At 31.8% G+C, this 23,774-nt stretch overlaps 3 protein-coding genes across 4 annotated transcripts; 2 read left to right on the forward strand and 1 right to left on the reverse strand.

Moving 5' to 3' along the window:
* Positions 1-2,210: 2,210 nt before the first annotated feature.
* Positions 2,211-5,669, reverse strand: LOC114392086 (E3 ubiquitin-protein ligase MIEL1-like). 2 transcript variants are annotated; one of them, XM_028353120.1, is made up of 12 exons: positions 5,324-5,668; positions 5,171-5,258; positions 5,025-5,081; positions 4,878-4,910; positions 4,688-4,765; positions 4,433-4,476; positions 4,274-4,314; positions 3,607-3,689; positions 3,391-3,482; positions 3,236-3,305; positions 3,038-3,079; positions 2,211-2,774 (listed from the first exon to the last, which is right to left on the reverse strand). In XM_028353120.1, the coding sequence occupies exons 1-12, from the start codon at positions 5,371-5,373 to the stop codon at positions 2,649-2,651; spliced, it is 804 nt and encodes a 267-aa protein (XP_028208921.1). In that variant the 5' UTR covers positions 5,374-5,668; the 3' UTR covers positions 2,211-2,648. The 2 variants fall into 2 exon arrangements, with proteins under 2 accessions (XP_028208921.1, XP_028208922.1); XM_028353121.1 differs by having other exon boundaries at positions 2,309-2,774; positions 5,171-5,243; positions 5,324-5,669.
* A 3,411-nt stretch (positions 5,670-9,080) lies between these two features.
* On the forward strand, positions 9,081-9,543 carry LOC114392087. The gene has a single exon (XM_028353122.1). The coding sequence runs from the start codon at positions 9,108-9,110 to the stop codon at positions 9,486-9,488; it is 381 nt and encodes a 126-aa protein (XP_028208923.1). The 5' UTR covers positions 9,081-9,107; the 3' UTR covers positions 9,489-9,543.
* A 3,608-nt stretch (positions 9,544-13,151) lies between these two features.
* Positions 13,152-22,529, forward strand: LOC114392085 (ISWI chromatin-remodeling complex ATPase CHR11-like). Its single transcript, XM_028353118.1, has 25 exons — positions 13,152-13,446; positions 13,708-13,836; positions 13,948-14,051; positions 14,311-14,414; positions 14,945-15,042; positions 15,186-15,365; positions 15,461-15,682; positions 16,474-16,608; positions 16,695-16,977; positions 17,083-17,156; positions 17,267-17,487; positions 17,585-17,672; positions 18,115-18,208; positions 18,302-18,490; positions 18,928-18,959; positions 19,090-19,166; positions 19,293-19,382; positions 19,473-19,542; positions 19,637-19,691; positions 20,748-20,806; positions 20,896-21,061; positions 21,432-21,610; positions 21,744-21,962; positions 22,043-22,138; positions 22,228-22,529. Exons 1-25 carry the CDS (start codon positions 13,249-13,251, stop codon positions 22,243-22,245), a joined length of 3,180 nt encoding a protein of 1,059 aa, XP_028208919.1. The 5' UTR covers positions 13,152-13,248; the 3' UTR covers positions 22,246-22,529.
* The last annotated feature ends 1,245 nt before the right edge of the window (positions 22,530-23,774 follow it).

The following is a 23,774-nucleotide window of genomic DNA, read 5'->3' on the forward strand; positions in this document are numbered from 1 at the left end:
GTGAAATTATGATTATGTTTGAAAAAATTAGTTAAAAAAATAATTGATAAATTATAAGTGTTTAATAAAATTAGTCGTTAAAATAATTGAAAAATATAAAATGATAAAAAATAGAAATATTTATATTCTTATTATTTTATGTTATATTTTTACATGTTACATATTTTATTATTAATCTTATATTATTTCTTAAAATATTTTTAATCAATTTAAAATAATATAAGAAAATACAATTAAGTAGATATTATATTTTTATTATGTTAATTAATGTAATAATTAAAATAAATCATCTAATATAAAATTATTAGAAAAATAATAGAAAAATATAGTGTTGAAATAATAAATTAAATATTGTAATATAAAAAATGAAAAATATAATAACAAAAAACAAATAACCCTATCATCTATCAATATCAATGTCTTGAACTTGATTTCTAATGCTAAAATATTTAAATAAATAGTATAATCATTAAACTAAGAATGTAATATGAAAAATAGAATAAACCTATTAAAGCACCACCATAATCAACCCTTGTGTTTTTTTTATTGTTTCTTTTTTTTACTTATTCATAATGAGAAATTTCACAATCAAGATATTAGAAAAAGAACATATCAAAATATTACATGGGGAGTGAAAAAAATTAAAAATATCATTACCCATAGTAACAAGGTCAATGTGAAGGTTGTGAAACAAAATGAGGGAGTGTGCATGTTGGAAGAAAAAAGGAGACAACAAATATATAAATGAGTAAAAAAAACAATAAAATTATATTCTATTTAAAAAGGATAAGCAGAAAATTTGAAAAATATATTAAAGATAAAAAAATATATAACATTCTAAAAAACGTTATTTCAAGTAATGTTTAAAAGAATACTAACTTCTAAAAAAGTTTACTTACGGAACAGTCAACTAACGTTTTAGTTGAGATGTCTTGTCGAACATAATTTATGATTCTCGAAAATCAATTTTAACTTATTTTCCTACAAAAACATTCCCAACGAGAGAGACAAGAATCCAACTTTCCTCAATGAATGAAAAGTTTTAATTACCCATTCTACATTAATCTTTGATTTACAAAAAATATTAAGACTAACAAAATGTATTTTACACATTGTAAGAAATCACATTTTCTCAAGAATCAACTTTCATGTGAATCATGATTTCCAAGTATAAAAAACCTATCTCCCACCAAATGTCCCCTAAATGCAACTAAGTCTGATATCGGGATTAGGCTCATAACCAACTCAAAGGGATGATGAAGGTTACCTCAAAGTTCCATTGGAAAGTCAAAAGACCTAATTAGGATAATTAAAAAAAACTTGTTTGCTTGTTTTCCTTTTTTGAAGAATTATTTATTTATTATTATTTTTAGTCTACTACAGTGAGAATGGAAGATGGAAATAGAAGATTTACTCAATTTCTATACATGTTTTTCAGGTCATCTACCCCAAATTGTTTTATAATTCATAGTTTATTGGGGTATTTACAAACCCATCTAAATTGTCTTAAATTACTAAACTAACTAAGAACAAAGTTAATTAAACCATTAACTGAAATAGTAGATTTTTATGTGGTTGAGTTTTCGATAATATGTATAAAATCAAAGCAAATCACATACTTCTCATTATACTTTATGTAGCATGACTTGTCCAAATTTTTTATGACTTGATTTTCTCTCTATTTGTCATGATAAGTACAAGTTTCAAGCATCACATGTTTTTTTTATTTTTATACAGGAATCACATATTTATTGTTATGTATACATTGAATGTGCATAATCTAGAAATATTACATTATATTATAAATATAAATATAAAGTAGTTGATGCGTTATCCCTAAAATAAACTCCAAAATAAAATAACTGATCTAATCTAAAAATATATATTTGATTTGAAATTACATTCAAAATAATCCCCTATTTAACTGCAGTTCATTTTTATGATTGAATCAAACTATTTTTAATAAACTAATCTAGAGGGAAACTATGAACGGGATCCCTGTTAAAGCCATGGGATCTACCCATATTGCAACAACTTCTGTCGTAAATTGCCTGCTTGTAAACTATAAAATCTTAAAAGTAGATTGTTAAAAAAACAATTTATTTTATGAAATAGAAGTATAAATGAGTAATAATAAGAATAAAAAAAAGAGGAACTCATTAAAAATAATAATGAGTTTCAATTCATTCAACTGTGTAAGGAATGGCCAATTTAACCTCAAAAGACGACTATTTCTACATTTGTAATTGAGAATAGAATGATCAAAACTAACAATCACAGTTTATCCCAATGTGCGAGACAGACTACAAGGATCAAATAACATCAACCAAATTATAGAAAACCACTATGGCCGACAATGCAATCAATCATCAAGTATCAATGCATCACTATTACCAGCAATTCATGACGGGAAAAATGTTTTCCCTCTATTACAGTATAAAGATGTTTATACCTGCCCAATAAATAACCAAGAGACAACAATCCCACTCCATATGTTGGAGGAAGAATAACCTAAGAAAACTATCTAGGACACAATACACCAATCACTTTTGATGCTCAATTAATTCAATAACCCTCCATAGTAATAACAGGGTGCTAACTTTAACTTTCTGCTGACAGTGTTCCCTTCTTGAACCCAAGAGATCTGGTCATTGGGGAAGAACTGGAGGTGCAACTGTGCGGGTATTATATGATCTGCAGTGACCACATTTTTGGCCAAGAATGTGGAAGTAAACTTCTGTTGTGTCATTGCAGTCATTACATAGTATCCAAACCTGCAATGGAACCTTCTTAGTCTTTTGGTAAGAAGATGCTTAGTTATATTGATATATACATGTATAATTGATATGCACAAGAGGATTCTGTTTGGTTTCAACACATCCTATAAAATGGCATCATCCATATATTACATGGGTAAGCTTTCTCGTAAATATCAACTTAATTGTTTTTTATATAGGAATAAAGGACAAAAGGTGTATTCATGCTCAAAAGGTAAAAGGTATTTTTTATTAGAAGCATTTCAAAGAGTGAACCTTACCTTCCTGTTTCGATAATCTTGAGGCATGACGGTTGCTTCAATCTAATATCACAAGAAAATAAAAAGATCAGAAAAAAATCCTAACTCAACTGAAGCAGAATATTTATGTAAGCAATATTCTTGACTAGCTAATTGCATGATATAAAATCTATAAATCAATTTTAAAGGAAAACATCTATGTGCTTTAAAATCAGCTACCTCTTCATCAATTCTCTTCCATGTCTTAGACATGTCAATCACTGACTTGGAGCATATGGGACAACAATATCTGAGCCATGTACCAAAGCAAGTTACTTGTTAAGCAGATGTCATGTCTATAGACCAAAGAATTTTCAAAGATTTAAGAAACTCACTTGTCATTTTTTATCATCTCCAGGTAACATTCATGGTGCATTGTGTGACCACATTTCATAACAATGACATCTTTCAATGAATCAAAAAGGTACTACACAAACATAATGAAGTCCCATCACTAGCATGTTAATCTAAAGTTTCCAATGACACAAAAAAGAAATTCTATGTTTGGCTGAGAACTTAAGCCAGGGAAAAGGAAGGAATGAAGCATGCACCTCGTAACAAATGGGACAGTGATGCCTCATGGAGTTCTCCACACATAAATGATTATCATGCAGACCAACTGCATAACAAGACCCTGCAGATCACAAAATGTTCATCACTATAAAAATCCTTGCACAAAAAAAGTATTGAACGATTTATTTCATTTGTTAGTTGTCACCAAAAGAAATAAAAAAAGAAATCCATTCAGTAACTAATGTGACATGTTATCAGATCAGCCTCTAGATTCATACGTCTCGAATAATCCACCATAGAAGAATGCAGGACAAACTATTCTTAGAGAGGGTACTCTGTTCAAACTCTAATCTCATATGAGCGGATGAGCAGTAAGAACATGTGCTTCACAATCACTGAACCAAAATGAAATTTAATTTTACAGAGCAATTAAAACTGAAAAATCTAAAAAATTTAAATGATAGTATATATCAGGGGATGGATTTAAAATGTGTTCCTTGATATTGACTAGCCAAAGTTGTCGACTTTAGCCTATACCAAAATGAGGTAGATCTGTCTAGTATCATGTCATCAACTTATGTACTTCTCAAAATAAAAACTTTGAGTCTGCCATTAATATGCATACAATCATTTTATAGGGCGGGGGAAATGCCAAAGAAACAATAAATAAGCTACAATAGTGGCCGCCTTGGTGAAAATGCCTACCGCACTTCTTGCAGTGGAAAAAATTATCTCGACCACCAACCCTGTTTCCAAATTTCATCACTAAATTAGTTTGCATGCTAAAAATTTAGGCAACTTAATTGTGAACATGACATAACAGATGGATATACTCAAACACAGCATGGTCATCAGCTAACGCACCTGCAGATCCCACAATCATCACAGTGAAACTGTTCTTTCTCAACCTGCATATTCAGTAAACGCATGTCAGCATCATCAGAAAACACTAAAACAATAATTCACAATCAAAATCCAGGAGGACCATACAACATGTTCAGTCTAGTTAGTCCATCTCTAAAAAGTAAAATAAGGGCCAAAGTAGAAATAGATCAATCACATTCAAGAAGTATAAAATAATCGGACACTGCAGATTTATTCAGTTCAGTGAAGCATTACATCATCATCGAAGAATTTGCAGATGTTGCAGAAATATTCTCCCATTTTGACGCCACAGTTTGTGCAAACTTGAGCAACCTTCACAAGGAACAAAAGGGAATGTGAAATCAGGAGCTTATCCAAACCACCCCTCTACCAAAAAATAAGTAAATGAATAATTGAAGTTTAAAATCGAAAAAAAAAAACATACAGGTTGCTCAGTGTCACAAACTGAACAAATAACCTGAAACGGCAAAAAGATGTAAAAAGTGCATTAGTCTCACTCATCAACCCCAATTCATCACTTACATGAATAGATATATTAGAGAAAAAAAATGAAAAACAGTGATTATCGTACTTGTTTAACATCTTGGCGAACGAGCTCGTGGCGATCAAAGGGATTCTTCAACAAGCTCTGATTGGGAAAACAAGACCAACCCAGATGAGATAAAAGCAAAAAGGCAAATAATTTGAAGTAAAAATAAAGGAGAAAGAAAGAAATACCGCGGCCTCGTTATGACAGTGACGGCATGAGTAGATCTCGTTGCAGCAGGGAGCACGAATCCTGCATCTTCTCCTGTAATGATTGCATCTGTCATCAAAACAAAAGAGTGAAGATATGGAAATGAATGGAAAGACCAAAGAAAAAGAGAATACCCATATCCAATCTTCCCAAAATGAAGACGTTCGTTGACAGAGCCTTCCATGAGGTAGGGTGTGAAACTGGGAAAGGGAAGATGAGAAAGTGTTTCCTGATTTGGGAAGATACCCAAAAGAGAAAGACGGCCATTCCATCATGTTCAACTTAAAAGGACCACACACTCTTGCCCTTTTTTTTCATCTTTTTAATGCAATATAAATATCTTTTGTTTGCAGGCAGCAGTGATAGAGAAAAAGAGAATGACCACTTGGGATGAGATAAGGCGCATAGGAGGAGAGAAGAGAATATCGCTGTAGGATCGCCCACTTGGGATACCAGAGATCTACAAAACCAAGTCACTCAATTTCACACACATTGGAGTAATTTCTTAATCATTCAACTTTAATGGAACATCTGTTAGTTTCAATGGAACATCGTGACACACATGCCATGAGTTCACATAATTAACTAGACACATTCAGACAGTCTACTGCCTAATATATCTTTTCACATATCTTCTTACTATTTTTTAATGGTAAGTTTTTAATATATTTTATATTTTCAAAACAATAAAAGATTTTATTTTTTTCATTCAATACTTATGATAAAAAATAGGCTAATATATATATTTTTTCTTTTTATTTTTAAAAAAATCACAATTTTAAGAGATACATTAGATTATGATTTTAAAATATTATTTTAGCATTACAAAATCTTATAAATTTAAAAATATTTTGTAAAAATACAATGACTTTTGAGATTTTTGAAAAGAATTTATGATTATGATTTTGCCGTTTGAATTTATTAAATATGCATACATAAGATTTAAAATAACATTATGGATTTTTAAAATTTTAAAAGGCTCTATAAATTTTTTTTTTAAAAAAATTCTAAATTATTGATAAAGATTCATAAATTTTACTCATCTAACACTTTAGATAAAATTCATCTTATATAAGAAACTCTAAACATGCTACATAAGAAATCAATTTCCCTTTACATGTTTACAAACACAATAAATTTATTCCCCTTCAATCATCAATCATATTAATTATATAATAATTATATAACATAATGTTTGTGAGTAACATGGATGCTTGAAATCATTTCCACAATAATGATCAAGTCAAACAAAAAAATTCTCAATTTCAAATTTTATTTGTATATTTATTTACTCATACATGAATTAATTTCTCAGTGCCATTAAAATTATATATTATTCATATTCATATATATTCACATTGATTTATATGTATAAGTATGAAATCAAAATATCATAAATCCATCGAACTTATGAGATTTTACATATCTCACATTCATTGACCATTGGTCGAAGAAGTAAAACAAAAATTATGAATGTCTATCACTTTCAACAAAAAGACAAGGGATTTTGTGAGATGAAAAAATAAAAACATGTCAATTGACAAAAAAAGAAAGGAAGTCTCATAAAATCTCAAGGATTTGGCTATAATTGTTTAATGGGTATTTTCTACTAAAAGAAATATTGAAATTCATTAAAATCTACCTTAAAAAAGAATTCATTGAAATTTATATATTTTGAAATATTAGAAGACTTTTTTTAAGTTATACAAAATCTTAATTGAATACCAACCAATTTTATTGGATTTTTAAAAGTCCTTATAGAATTGAATGAATACCAAAAGACTTTTTGTATTATTTAAAAATCTTGATTGAATATCTTAATATTTTTTTCAAAAAGAAAACTTTTAAAATCCTTTGAAATCTTAATTGATTACACCCTCTTTAATTTCTCATTTTTTTAATTGAGATATTTCATTTTCATTTTTTAAAAATTCACAATTTTAATCCTTATAGTCAATTTCAAACGTTAACCTATGTTCTTTGTATATATTGACTAATATGCGTTTGTTCATTATTTGGATGATAATTTTTTTTAAATTGTTTAATTATAATCAAGTTTAATTTATTAAAAAAGTATAAAATCAATAAGTTTGAAATTGATCAAGAGACTAAAATCATATATTTAAAAGCTGAGGAAACAATTTTTTAATTAAAAAATAAGAAAATTAAAAGTATAAATTTAAGAAAATAAAAAAATACATTTTTCCCTAAATAGAAAAAAAAGTTTAATTTTTTCCTAAAATTTAGAATGATTTAACATTACTCATCTACCTATAGAGACACTACTATTTTAAATAGTTTTGGGACCAAAACTAGAAGGTTGTAAAATCCGTATGGAGTGATTTGGCAAACAAGTTGCGAAACAACTTTGATACGGGCATTAAAATGCAATCCGTTTTGATAACCTTCTTATTTCATTAAGTACAGTATACAGTACTATCTTTAGTTAATTATCAACCTGTCATCCACTTTTTGTTTTGTACACCTGAATAATTGAATATTTTAAAATTATCAATAACGTACGATTTAGCTTAACCAGTCTGCATAAGAGTCCAAAAATAATTCATCTTTGATGACTCAAAACTAAAAGCTAGACTTGCAGAATAAATAATCTATCAAGATAAATTAAATAAACGGCTGTAACCATGCCCCGAACAAATATTTTATTAACACCATCAATCTCCTGGATCTAACTTACCTTTTTAGTAACGTATTTTATCTATAGATTTATGACAATGACAATGATCCCTTACTTCAAAATGCCAATATTACCCGATCTTATGTACCAAGGCATTGCTAGCTTGGAAGATTTTAAAAGGAACAAATGAAATAATTTTAGATCGAACAAAAATAAGAAGGTTAAAATAATAATACCGTTTTTATAAATAATAAAATAAAATGTGATTTATATATTTAACTTCCAATATCACATTTTCCCCTCCGTGTAAACTATCTCTAAACATAACCTAAAAATAACTCAAAAATATTCTCATAATTATAATTCAATATTTTTCATCATGACATTAATACGAATAAGATTTTATTTAAGGATGTTAATCATTTGTTATGGGTGAGCTGTAATCATTAAAATGACGTGACGAAATCTTATTGGATCAGACGGGAAATGAGGCATGAGACGGGTGATTTTGATGCTAAATTCCACAAACAAGGACACACGGGAAGAATTTGTAGCTCCTACTCAAATCTTGAAGTAAAAGCACGTTGAAGAGCAACACTGTCTCGAAACGAATGGATAAAAAGAAAAAGTTAAAAAAACTAGTATATGGTAAATATATAACTATAACAATTGAAATAAGAAAAACTGTTATGCACCAACTGTAAAAAGAAAAACTGTTTTGCACCGATCCCTCAAATTGAACTGTACATGAAATATTGGATTCTATATATTTAAACTGGATTGGATATTCCTTAACCATTCTATCCTATAACTTCCAAACAACCAATATTCAGTTGCCATTCATACGACTTTGGTTCATTATTAACTAATTAATTAACCACCGGACTCCATGCATTCAAGCGTACCCAGTCGGGGAGTGGAATCGGAACCGAAAAAAAAACATTGAAATTGTTGCCAAGGTTGCCTGTTTCCTAGTTATCATCATTATATAATAATTGTATTGGTCCAAAATAATTGTCATTCGATGATAACAACTAAAGTTGCTTATACAAGACAACGAGAAGAACGGTTTGGATCCAATTGACATCAAATTACCCCATGCAGGCCATAGCTCCACCTCTAAACCATAACAACAACATAAAAACCATCCCTGTCCCAAACCCTTCATTCATATAACGCCAAGAGGGATTAATTCCAACCTTCACATCAACCTTTCCTTGCTTTCTCTCTCTATTCGTGTTTTTGTTTCCCACAAACAAATTCGTTCACACAAAAGAAAAATGGGTTGTGGGAAATCTAAACACGATGTAGCTTCTGGAAACACCGTTCTCCAACGCAAGAAATCCACTGTCAATTCCAAGGAAAATAATGAGACTCAAACCGTGGACAAAAACAACGACGCTAATGTTGACAATGTAAGTTTAGAAGTGGAAGAGAAGAACAAGGAAAATGTCAAGGAGATTGGAGTTGAAGGCAAGGGTGGTGATGAGTCCAACGACGTTGCTGGGATAACAAAGGTACAGCAAGAAGATAAAGCATTGGAGAAGAGTGCACAAGCTGAAGCTGAAGAGAACGAGGCACCGGAAGTTGTTGTTGCTGAAGGACCAAATGACGAGTCTCAACGTGGAAAAGACGTTTCATTGTTGGAAAAAAATGAATAGGAAGTGAAGGCTGTTGCTGTTGCAGAAGAGAAACAACCAACGGAAGAAAACAAATATGAAGGTGTGTAAAGATGATCCAACCTTTAGGTCTTTCATTCTTGTATTTGCCTAATAAACATCTCAATAACTATTGTATAAGAAGAAAATAATAACGGCAAATTAATTAAACTTCATTCACAGGTTAAAATTATTTAATTAGCTTATGAACATGCTAAACGAGAGAATTTCTATCAGTTAATTTATGCACGAATTAGTTATTAGAATATTAGTGAGTGTTTATCTAATCAAATTTAATTTTAATCACAGATAACCCTCTCATTGGATTTCTTTTTTTCACTTGAATTATATTATTAAAATTAATTTGTTTATAACCCTAAAAAAATGTTTTTAATTGTACGTGTCCAGTGGATGTGAGCATAAAGGAAGAGACTTTGCCTTTGGTGAAGGAAGAAGAAAGCAAAGACACAGATGAAGAGGCTTTGGTGAAGGAAGAAGAGAGCATAGGCACAAAAGAAGAGACATTGGATAAGGAAGAAGAAACCAAAGAAACAACAGAGCAGGAAAAGACTTTGGTCAAGGAAGGAGAAACCAAAGGTGCAAACTAAAGTGAACAGAAGGATTTGAAAGTTGAAAAGGTTTGTAGGGTCAACAAAAGTTCGCATGTTAATTAATTAGTTAAATCATAACTAATTGTGATGAATTAACCAATATATATATATTTGTGATGCAGGAACCACGGAGAGTTAGACAACCAGAAAAACAATAAAATGTGATTAGAGAGGTGACACACAAATTATTCTGGTTGCATTGCAACTTGCAAAGTCCAGGGTGTTTCTAAAGCTAATTAAGTTGGAAATAGCTTGGATACAGTGTCGAGTATGTATATTTATGGGGATATGACATGAATTTTAATCAATTTCTAATATTTTAAAGCATTGAAACTCCAGCGACTAGCATCCTTAATTTTCCTTAAATTAACCCTGTACTGATACATATTATTTGAGGGCTTTTATTTTACTTTACTTTTGCTTAAACCCTTGCTATCCCAAATTACTTTGAATCTAGTCTACACTGATTTGAGTTAAGTTGATAAAGTTATTTTATACGTTCAAAAATATTTATTTATCATTATTTTCAATTATAATATAATTTATATATTAAAAATATTATTTGTTATAAATTTTAGTTATATAAAAATATTTATCTTGTGTATTGTACATATTAAATAAAAGCAAGTTGTCGTTTATAAAAAAAAGTTAAATACTTTATAAACAAATTCAGACAAACTTGTTAATTTTAAAACTCATGGAAAAACAAACGTACCAACATAATAAAAAAAAAATTGAAGTCTAATTTCTATGTGCACCATTATTATTTAATTACAAATCATTATTTAAATTACTTTAAGATATTTATTTTAAAAATTGATAAATTTATCATATATGATAATTTGTAATTGTATAATTATGAAAATAAATCTACATCATCAATGCATAACTTTTTTTTCTCGAAGTAAAATATTTAAATTTTTTATATTCAAACTTGAAGTGTAAGACTAAACTAAAGATTGAATGTCATGTATGAGCTTTCCTCTACATGTAAACACAATCAAGTTTGAGCTACAATATCTTCTCTTGATTCGTAGGAATATGGGTACGCAAAAGCATGGTGAACTTAATATACTTGTAAAGTTTTTGTTTTTTTTTTTTGTTTTGTTTTAAGAGTACTCGTAAAGGTTTAAATTCAAGCTACAGGATCTAACTCAGTGGTAAGATGTGTTATGTTTATGAAAGAAAATTGAATTCAATTATTAAATAATTCATTTTTAGGGAGAGATAAAATTTTAAACGTGACTAAGATTTAACTTGTAAAAATATATTAAGTTTCACTGTCAAATCAAATATCCTAACTAATTGCAGTGCTTATAAGAAAAAATTTAAATTCTCCATCACATCTTCTAATTCATTTAAAAAATACAAAACATAAAAGATACCATTTGAACAAAAACACATTATTTGTCAAGTTAATAAACACAAATCAAGTAAGCAAAATTTTATTTTTTGAGTTTTTTTTTAAACTCAAAATAATATAGCAATATAAGATAATTAATTTTCATTAATTAAAAAAGTTAAGATTTAATTTATGCCATATATTACTTCTTATTACATTTGGTCCTATATATAAAAAATAAATGATAATATTTTTTTTATCATAATTATGAAAATGATTTTTCTAACTTGCATAAGTTAAGATAAAGTTATGTTCGACAAGATATTTTAACTAATTTTTAATTTTTTTTATTGACCAAAAAAACTCATTTTTCTTTTTGATAAATAAGTTTTTTAACAATTTTTCATTAGATTTTAACATTTTTTAAAATGTCACTTGAATTAATATTTTTTAAAACGTCATTTTTTAGTTTTTTTTATTCTTAATATATTTATCAAATTTATTGATTACCTTTTTTGAATTAATAATGATTTTATTGTTTTTTTTTAGACTTTTCAGTTAGTTCTATTGAATATTATAATTTAATAAACTAATTTTTTAATTTACAATTCTTTTTGCTGACTTTCTAACTTTTAGTTAACTTTTTAATTAATTTTATCAAATGTAACCCAAGTCTCATTAATTATCCACTATCAACCAATTTTAATTAGCTGATTAATAATATATTTTAGAAAAAATCAATTATTTCTCTCGTATTTATTTGGTAACACTTACTTCTTTAATCCTTACAATCTCTCTTTTCTCACAAAAGTATCAATCTCTCTCCTCGCTAATTAATTATTTTTGTATTTTATTTTAAAAGTGTTTTTATTTTCTAAAAATTGGTAGTGTCATACCTTCTTGTGTGTTGATTTTAAAAATGATTAACATTTTTCTCAAAACATAATTCATTCAAATCTTGAATCATTTGATTATGGAATATAAATTACTATCATCTATGTTAATCATTGTTGGTCATTTATTTTATTTTATGTTTTGCAATTTTTTATTTTTAGATTATTTTGTGTAAATAGCACCTATTTATTCTGTGTAGCAAAAACACTAATTATTTATTATATTTAAGTAAGATAATTTACTTTATAAAGACAATTGTGTGCATAGACGGCGATGTAGATCAGTCCCTTCTAACACTCATGCTAACGCAGCGGCTATTCTTTTGATTTTTTTTTTCTAATATTGTAATTAAGAGTAGTAAAAAAATGTAACTAAGCAACGTCCAAATATTTATTAGATAAAAATCAAAATCGTATAATTATAATATTGGAAGAATCTAGTTTTCATGGTTAAAGTCTCAAAAGACAAAAATCGTACAATTACTTTCTCTAAGAATTAAGGGAAAAAATAATAATTTGTATAAGCATTGAATATTTGAATCACTGAAGAGCATATAAAATACCACTGACCCAGGTTTTTTTTTTTTTTATTCTCTGGATATGAAAAGTGGGCGAAGTAGAAAAGGTGTGGGCCAGCGACTCTGGCCCAAATCTAACCGACCCATTTCCATGAAATGCAAGCGGGAAAATTACGTTTCCCCAAATCTCATTATTGGCGCGAAATATTCGGTTCGCTTCCACTTTGTTGGAGCCGCAGATCCCACTTTTGAAATCCCACGGTCATAAACGTCTTGACCACCCCACGTACAATTTTCATCACGCTTTAAAATAAAAACCTCGCTCGCGCTCTCTCTCTCTCCTCACACCTAAACCAAAGGACACTCTTTGCGAAACCCTTGATCTGAAAAAAAGTACCAATGGGGAGGCCCTCCAAGACGCAGGTTTCGAACGAATTTTCCTCCGAAGAGGAAAAGGAGGAGGCCTCCGCCGCCGCCGCCAACCACGAGATCGAAGATGACGACGAGGAGCTCGAAGCGGTGGCTCGCTACGTTAGCTCCGATGACGACGATAATTCGCCGGATGAAGCCGCTGAAGACGACGACGAGGATAAACAGGTTAAACCTTACCTTACATTTTCGTTTTTTTCATTTGTGTTTCTCGGATTTAGCCATGTACTGCTTTTTCACGTTTTCGTTTGCGATAGTTTTTGTGCGCTACGTTTTGATGTTTTCATTTGCTACTCGTTCTGATCTCGCTTTGTGAGCTGCAATTTTGATGTTTTCGTTTGCCCTAGGTATTTCGCTTCATGCACTGTGTTTGTCCGTTGAAGTGTGGTTTTAATGTTGTGTTGTGTTTTTTTAACTGTTTCGGTGTAGGATGAGAGTAATGTTGATCCGGAAGTTAGCAAGCGTGAGAAGGCCAGATTGAGAGAAATGCAACAACTGAAGAAACAGAAAGTTCAGGAGATATTGGATGCACAAAATGCGACCATTGATGCTGATATGGTGTGTGTGTGTGTTAATTATTTACTGTAAATGTGATGACTGGGTGATTTTTCTTCTTTATGGTTTGTTCATTTATTTTTTTAAAATAAATAACTGTTATGTTTGATGCAGAATAATAGAGGAAAGGGCAGATTGAACTATCTCCTACAGCAAACTGAGCTGTTTGCTCATTTTGCCAAGGGTGACCAATCTTCTCAAAAGAAGGCAAAGGGAAGGTACTTTCAGAAAATTCATGAATACTGGTGGTTGAAATATTCATAATTATTTTATGCATTCAAATGTTATCCGAGTGTTTGAAAAATGTTACCAAGTGGCTTATAATAATCACAAGAAAAGGTGAACAATGAATTTTGTACCTCAATTTCTACTGGTGGTTGGCAAGGTTCAAGCAATCAATAAAGAGTTGTGATTAATCTGATATTGACCTTGTGCATTTTAAAATAACTCATCGCATTAAATCACCACCTATTTTAGAGGTCGCCATGCATCAAAAGTAACTGAAGAAGAGGAAGATGAAGAATACCTTAAAGGGGAAGAAGATGGCTTAGCAAATACACGGTTGGTGACTCAACCATCATGTAAGTTTTCTTTCCTTGTTTATGTGCATACTTGGATGGGCACATTACTCTACTTTGGTTACTTACATTTGTGGCTATGCTTGTGCCTCCTCCCCTTACTTCCCCTGAATCTATAATAGCACCTGCTCATTTTCTGGATATTAAGATGTCAGCTTTTTTGTCAATAAATAAAAACAATATTATAAAACTGGTTAAGGTTGCATTGGTTGGCCAAATATTTAAGCTGGTTCTTTTTGCTAGTGGTAGAAGGCTTGCATTCTGGTTACTGGAGTTTCCATAGGGGCCACATGTGTCCAAAATTGGATACATTCTAGAAACTTTTTCTTAAGAAAAAAAACTCTTATATGCAAGGTTTTTCTTCCTTTTAGTTGGTTTCTTGTTTGTTGCTTATAGCTATCCAGTATCTGATGGATTGCCCTTGATTTTTTATTTTTTTTACTTTGGGGATTATTTGTCTAACTTGTGGATTCTTTGTATTCGTATCTAATGTTTTTGTCACTTGAATTTGACATTGCTTGTTCGTTCAACAGGCATCCAAGGGAAGATGAGGGATTACCAACTTGCTGGGCTAAACTGGCTCATACGATTGTATGAGAATGGCATAAATGGTATTCTGGCAGATGAAATGGTAGGTAGCAGATGCTGGCCTCAGATAAATCACATTCAAGTAGCTGCATATGAATACAAGTACCTGTTGACATGTAATTTGATGGAATATGAGTTGATTGTTAAAAGCCATGGTGAAATATAAATAAATATATTGTTTTTCAGGGGCTGGGCAAAACATTACAAACAATATCTTTGTTAGGCTACTTACATGAGTTCAGAGGAATAACAGGCCCTCATATGGTGGTTGCTCCAAAATCTACTCTTGGAAATTGGATGAATGAAATTCGGCGCTTTTGCCCTGTTTTACGTGCTGTAAAGTTCCTTGGCAATCCTGACGAAAGGGTAAGACTAGCCTTGCTGAACCAAATTACTTGTTTTAAGATTACAATTAATGCTTGCTTCTGATGCTTTTGTCTAATGGTTTCAAATAACTTCAGAAGCACATAAGAGAGGAGTTACTCGTTGCTGGTAAGTTTGATGTGTGTGTTACAAGTTTTGAAATGGTAATCAAGGAGAAGTCTGCTTTACGGCGATTTAGTTGGCGCTACATAATTATTGACGAGGCCCATCGAATCAAGAATGAGAACTCACTCTTGTCCAAAACAATGAGGCTATACAATACAAACTATCGACTCCTCATAACTGGCACACCATTACAGGTATAACTTGTTTATGATACACAATGGTGTTGTTATCTTAAGGAATATTTTTTAATATTTGCTGTGTTTAATTCAAACTCAATGTAGGGTTGTTAGATGAGTAGACTTAGAAGTAGATTACATAAGAGTAGGAATGAGTGCATCAGAGGAAAAAGCTGGAGCAGCACCTATTGTAGAAAAGATGGTTGAAACTTGCCTTGGGTGGTTTAACCATGTGTGGTGAAGACCTGTAGAAGCCCCATTGTAAATGATTAGAGGTCAATAATTTGTTTTTAGACATACTTATGGCAACATTACTGCTTCGTTTGTTCCATGTTGCCAACCCCACTTAATGGGAATTGGGAAAAGGCTTTGTTGTCAACTTGTTATTATTGTTATAGTATTTTATATTTAATTGTTGGACTCTTAACTTAGAAATGTCATCATGCCATTTCTTTCATGTAATTGAATTATGATCTCATTAGATATAAGGTTGATAATTTCTCAAATGAAAGGGACTGTTCTATCTGTTTTCTAATAGAGGGTGGATTGAGTTGTAAGTTTGTGATCTGTCTGTCTTATATGTTTTTCATTGTTTTTGGTTGGATGGACAGATATGGTTTTTTCCCTAAACATATTTGTTATTTTGTTTTCCTATTTTTGATCTTAAGGTCCTTTTTAATTTCTAAAATGTATTTGGTATATATTATTTTGAAATCTGAATCTTATTTCCCTTTCATTGGTTGCATGTGTAAGCGATAATGTTAATACACTTAAGTAATTAATGTGATTTGTTTCTTTTGATATTGCAGAACAATCTTCACGAACTCTGGGCTCTTCTCAACTTTCTTTTGCCTGAAATATTTAGTTCTGCTGAAACTTTTGATGAATGGTTTCAAATCTCTGGTGAAAATGACGAACATGAGGTTGTTCAACAACTACACAAGGTAAGCCTTGAAGCTTCTTCATTGTTAAGGGTCTATTGTGATAAAATGTTGTATAATAATGTTTTCATTTTCTGTGTGTAATTAAGGTCCTCCGTCCATTCCTCCTTCGAAGGTTGAAGTCAGATGTTGAGAAAGGTTTGCCACCGAAAAAGGAAACCATTCTCAAAGTAGGCATGTCGCAAATGCAGAAACAGTATTATAAGGCATTACTGCAGAAGGATCTGGAGGTTGTGAATGCAGGTGGAGAACGGAAACGTCTCCTAAATATAGCAATGCAACTACGTAAATGCTGCAATCACCCATATCTCTTCCAGGGTGCTGAACCTGGCCCTCCCTTTACAACAGGAGACCATCTCATTACAAATGCTGGTAAACTTTGTTTACAGTAAGAGTACTTCAAAAGTCCTTTTTAGGCTGATCAATTAGATCTGTGATTATATCATTTTTTTCTACTTAAAAACATTTCATTTGCAGGTAAAATGGTCCTACTGGATAAGTTACTTCCTAAACTAAAAGAACGTGATTCTAGGGTCCTTATATTTTCACAGGTCAGTTCTGTGTAAGAATAAGATTCTTGGCACTGATAACTATGACTGTGTTATTTCAATCATCCTAGTGTACTTGTTCTATTCTTGCTTAATTTGTGGTTCTTCTCCAGATGACTAGGCTGCTAGACATACTTGAAGATTATCTCATGTTTTGTGGATACCAATATTGTCGCATTGATGGCAATACTGGTGGAGATGATCGAGATGCTTCCATTGAGGCTTTCAACAAACCAGGAAGTGAAAAATTTGTCTTCTTGCTATCTACTCGCGCTGGAGGCCTTGGCATTAATCTTGCTACAGCTGATGTTGTTATTCTTTATGACAGTGACTGGCAAGTATTCATATTGATTGTCAGCAGCCTTCTAACTTGCAGCGGTGCCATAAGTTCATGACTAATTCTTTTTGTTGATAATTGGTGGTTATAACAGGAACCCACAAGTTGACCTGCAAGCTCAGGATCGTGCTCATAGGATTGGTCAAAAGAAAGAAGTTCAAGTTTTCCGATTTTGCACTGAGGTTTACAATTTTGTACCTTATTATTTGTTATTCTGTTCATCATAGTTAGGCTTCTATCTAGAAATCACTAATACTAGCACTGGACACAGTTATAAGATGTCACTTGGCTGCAGCTACAGAAAATTCTAAAAAATATATTACTCAGCCTAAGTACAACAGATAAAATTAATACTTTTTTGGCATAAATGGCCAATACCAAATTAGAATAAGGACACCATGTTTCATAAGTAAGCACATATCACTGTAGATACAATAAAACACTTCTAAGCATTGTGGCATCTTGTATTGGCACAAAATCTCAAAATCATTAAAATATGTAAGGTAGGAATATTCAAAGGTTTTCAAGATGTGTTTGACACTGGTTTGGAAGTCATTTTGAAGTGTTGTGCTTCCTAGTTATTTACTATTTGTGTCAATGTCTCATATCATGGTAATTACACAGTATACGATTGAGGAAAAAGTCATTGAAAGGGCTTACAAAAAGCTTGCTCTTGATGCTCTGGTGATTCAGCAAGGGCGATTAGCTGAACAGAAGAGTAAGGGTTTCTGGATTTTATCTTCGTTTTTATTATTTTGTTGCTAGATTTATGGATTATATAACATGGTACACAATCTATTTGTGTATGCAGCTGTTAATAAAGATGAGTTGCTTCAAATGGTTAGATTTGGTGCTGAAATGGTTTTTAGTTCCAAGGACAGTACAATTACAGATGAGGATATTGACAGAATTATTGCTAAAGGAGAGGAAGCAACAGCTGAGCTTGATGCTAAGATGAAAAAATTTACTGAAGATGCTATCAAATTTAAGATGGATGACAGTATGTAACCTTTGAATATAATTTCTGGCTTTGCTAAAGTTGGTTTGATTGATGATGTTAAAAATCTATTTTGTTGTTTAAATTTCTGTATATCCACAAGTTTTATGTGTTGCTCTGCACCTTTGAGTCATAGTGGAGGAGCCTTGTTGGGCCATCCTTGTGTTCATCCTTTTTAAACCTTATCCTATGATGGAAGAATGAACTAGTTAATATGTCATTATCCTTGTTTGTATATTTTGGTTGTAGATACTTAAGTGCTACAAGTCACTTGTTTCTACTCTTTTGGAAGAATGAACTAGTTATTATGTTTAGTGAAGCTTATTTGTTATTAAACATGCTTAAAAGCAAAAAATTGACTCCTGGTTGTTTAGCTAATATAGGCTTTTAACTTGTAAGGAAGTTTGAAGTTACTAACATTAATATTTTTCATTTTGTAGCTGCTGAGTTGTATGATTTTGACGATGAGAATGTAAGTTGACACATTATCTTTGCTAACTATGGACTATATGTGTTTTTATTGCTCAATTTTGCATCAACCTCCCTGCCCTGCCTCTTGTGTTTTTAACCAATCTCTGTATGCATTTTTTCTTTAAATGTAGGAAGAGAACAAATTTGATTTCAAAAAAATTGTGAGTGAAAATTGGGTCGAGCCACCAAGAAGAGAACGGAAGCGCAAGTAAACATTGGCCTTCATTCTGTATCTTGAGTTATTGAAATTTTCCTGCTCTGATGTATATTTTTGCTTATTATTTATTTATTTATTTATTTTTTTTGGGGGGGGGGGGGGGGGTTCTGACTCTAGTTACTCAGAGTCTGAATACTTCAAGCAAACAATGCGCCAAGGTGGTCTTACTAAACCAAAAGAGCCTCGTATTCCTAGGATGCCTCAATTGTATGCTTCTCATACAAACCTTTTTTTTTTTTTTTCCTTTTTTTTAATGGAGTTCTATTTTGATTGAGTTTTTAATTCTGTTTCCTTCAGGCATGACTTCCAGTTTTTCAACACACACAGGCTGAGTGAGCTGTATGAAAAGGAAGTTCGATACCTCATGGTAGGTAACCTAAACTTACTGATTAAACAATTTCAGGTTTAGCTTATTCAATGTGATAAATGCTGCTGCTAATATGCTGTTTTAAAAAAATCAGCAAACACATCAGAAGAATCAGGTGAAAGATTCCATAGATGTTGATGAACCAGAAGGTATGGAAGTACTCTCAACAAACTGTAGTCTTTTCCCTTATTTGTATATAATTAATTGGGTAAATTACTCCTCTAAAAGATGCTTTGGTTACACTACTCCCTCCCCCCATGTTACACTTTAGTGTATATTAGGTTGAATAAGCCTCGTAGGAATGTTCTCTCTCTATAAGATAGAAGGGTAAAAAAGGGTATTTGCTTGAAAGATGGTAGTGAAAGTAGCTAAGAACAATTATAGTGATTGGTTAATTAGTAAGATGGTTAAGTTCGATACATAAACATGATGATGTGAGGGGAAAGACAGCATTCAAGTTAGTATTTGTGAACTGGAAATTATCTCTGTTGTGGGGAGAATTCTATTCTTTCTGTAGAATATTTGCTTTATTGATTAAAAAAGTAACAGCAGGGTAATACATTTTAAATAGGAAAATATAGGGAGACAAATTCCTTAATCATTGGGAATTATAATCAAAGGTAAATCCCATGACTTGAGATTTGACAAATCCTTTCCTTAATCCTAGATTTTATATTCCTAATTTATTCAGAATAACAAAGTATAAACTTTTCTAATTTATCAACACCTTTGTTGTCATTCAATATTAACAAAAACATTCTGTTCTCATGCTGTTCTAGGGTGTTCCCAACACTGACTCTAGCATCAACCGTGACTAATTTTGAACTTCTATATTCAACTTTGGAATTTCAATAGATGAAATAAAGGTTTAGGGGTAAAGCTGCAAAGCTGATTGTTAGGATGTTTGGAACATCTTTTTGTAGTCTTAAAATTGAATATAGATAGTATGGTGTGCAAATTTAGTTTTCAATGGCATTGGAAGTTGAAAGATGAAAAATGTTTCTAGGAGGGTCATTCATAATTGTTCATCACTGCTAAAAGGATTGTTTACATTAAACTAAAGTGCAGCATATTTCATCCTTTAGAAGAGGCTGAGTGTAATTTATAAAATTAGAGTGGAGTAGAATGTAATTTAAGCATCCATAGGATGGAAGCGTAGCATACCCTAACTACTTCATTAACTGACATACATGTTGAATGTTTAGAGATGGGAGTTCCATTGACTGCCGAAGAGTTAGAAGAAAAGGAGCAGTTGCTAGAGGAGGTGAGCAAATTTCTTTATAATTTATAAACAAGGGTTATACACTTCTATTTATTTATTATTTTTTAAATTCTGGAATTTGGTAAACATAGGGATTTTCATCATGGAGCCGGAAGGATTTTAATGCTTTCATTAGGGCCTGTGAAAAGTATGGCCGAAATGATATAAAAGGTATTGCTTCTGAGATGGAAGGAAAAACACAAGAGGAAGTTGAAAGATATGCAAAAGTCTTCAAAGAAAGATACAAGGAATTAAATGGTAAGTTACACCCAATATGAAAATGTAATCTCTTGTAGAACGTTGTAAAAGCTAAAAGTACTTTTGCAGAATCCAAAATGAGAATCATAACAGTAATTTACATTCAAATTTCTCACGAAAATTAATTTGCTTGCTTGATATTGGGTGATAACTAAGGGTTTGATATATGGGCAGTGTAGAGTGTTTTGAGTTAACTACTGTGCATTTTGTCTTAATTCTTTTTGGTTTGTTGTGTTGATTTGAAAAATGAAGCCTGAATTTAGTTTCTCATTAAAATATCAAGGGTTTGATGTGTGTTGATTTGCCAAATGGCTTGAATTAAAATATAAAGGGTCTGTCTGATTTGTGTACTTTGGTTTATGGTTTGTAGATTATGATAGAATTATTAAAAACATTGAAAGAGGGGAGGCAAGAATATCCCGGAAAGATGAGATCATGAAAGCTATTGGGAAGAAGTTGGACCGCTACAGGAATCCTTGGCTTGAATTGAAGATACAATATGGACAAAACAAAGGAAAGTTATACAATGAAGAATGTGACCGATTCATGGTGTGAATTTTATTTCCTTTTGTTTTTATTTTTGCCCAAATTCATTTCTTTTTGTTCATGTTCAGTTCCTTGTTTAGTCTGGTGTTTTCCGAACAGAATTCTTGTGTTGTCTGACTTTACTTAAAACTTGCAGATATGTATGATTCACAAACTTGGCTATGGTAATTGGGATGAGTTGAAGGCAGCTTTTCGAATGTCGCCCTTGTTTCGATTTGATTGGTTTGTCAAGTCTCGCACAACACAGGAAATTACAAGGAGGTGTGACACCCTCGTTCGGCTGGTAGAGAAGGAAAATCAAGAATATGATGAGAGGGAGAGGCAAGCTCGTAAAGAGAAGAAAATTGCTGCTAAGGTTCGTATTTTAACCTAAAATATCCGACTTAAATAACATTTATTTCAACTGTTGCTTTAACCAAGTTTGGCGAACAACAGAGCATGACCCCATCGAAGCGTTCCATGCCTAGACAGAGTGAGAGTCCATCTCTGAAGAAGCGGAAGCAGTTAACCATGGATGACTATTTGAGCTCGGTATATATCTTGCTAATAACATCGTTATCTTGATTTCGCAGAAGTCACATTGCGATTTTCCTGAAGCTGACTTTATGGTATTGTGACAGGGGAAGAAGAAAAAATAAATGGACGTATGCCCTATATTTTTCTTTGGGAAAGTGGGGTTGGATGGTGTGGCGATTTTGATATGGCCTAGCTGACATTTCAAGTGATGGCCTGGTGTGACTTCCCAAGTCCAGCACTACTGGCCTCGTGATTTTTGTGGGCCTGAATATAATGTTTGATTATTGAAATTTTGTAAATTTACTAACAAACCGATAGATTAGATGCTTATTTTATTTTAACTGCAGCCAATTCAACATATTTAATGTTGTAATTCTTCATCCTAGTGTTTTTTAGTCATACTTTTTGTTTGTGTTTTTAAGGCTTAATTATTGTTTGTCTTTTAAATTGGTAAAAAAATTACAATTAAGTGACAATTATTGAGGGATTAATGACTAGAGCAGTTTGTCAAAATTTAGGAATTAAAATGAATTTAAATTTAGGAGACTAATAAAATAGGACTCTCAAATTAGAAGATTAAAATAATAATTAAGTCTTTTTTTAGACAAACTCATAAGGTTCTGCAGAGTACAAGATGTATCTAACAGTGGTGAAATATATCTAACGATTATGTACAATTGTTCACAGGTGGTCTACAATTTTTAATATCTATTTGAAAACTTTAGAATCGTCCAAAAGACCAAAACCTTCTCTTTTTATAAGTCTCTCTTCTCCTTCCATGCTTCCTTCTCGTCAAATCTGTTTTATTTTTTTAGATTTAGTTTTTTTTGTTAGTTTAGTGTTTTCACTAAAAATCGACAATCACTTGTGGTGCCTCCCAATCATAGCGAAGCAACAACCATTGCATGCCAAAGAGGCTCTATTGAGGGTATTGCACGACAACACAGGTGGTGGCACTGAGGATGGGGTTCAGCGTCAAAATTGAATCCCTTCTACTAGCATTCTAACAAAAACATACAACTATCATTTGCGGAGAACACGCAGGTTGCGTTTGCATGTGTCAGGTAGGTGGTAAACTGCTTTAATCGACATGACATGGCAAATCATTATGCTAAGGCTCAATTTAGCATCGAAGGCGATGACAGTGGCTCTAGTAATAGAGTGCATATCACCCCAAGCCACACCAATTGCCACCCTTCATGATCAATGAATGAACCCCGAACAAGAACCATAAATTGTTGAAAATGATCGTTGATTTCATTATGCACAACAATATTATAACCCAACCACTTCAGACACTCTTGCCAGACCTAGAAAATGCTTTGTAGATTCTTGAGCTTCTTGACAATCAACACACCACACCTCCTCCACAAGCCAAATTTTGTTTCAACGAGATCCTATCCTTTAAAGCCTTCCAAAACAAAAATAACCACATTCAACACGACAATTTTATTCCAAATTGTGTCCCAACGAAAAGCCTCAACAGAATCCTGCCAAGGACATGATAGATTTGTAAGTTGATGCCACCGTATACATACCAACAAAGAACTTGGTAGGAATATCAACCTCACCAATGTGAATGAAAGAAAGGGCACCACATGCATCTCGACTAGTTCGTGCCTGAGCGAACAAAAACCTATTATGAATTCAG

Source organism: Glycine soja, chromosome 17 (genome assembly GCF_004193775.1).
Source record: "Glycine soja cultivar W05 chromosome 17, ASM419377v2, whole genome shotgun sequence".
NCBI lineage: Eukaryota > Viridiplantae > Streptophyta > Magnoliopsida > Fabales > Fabaceae > Glycine > Glycine soja.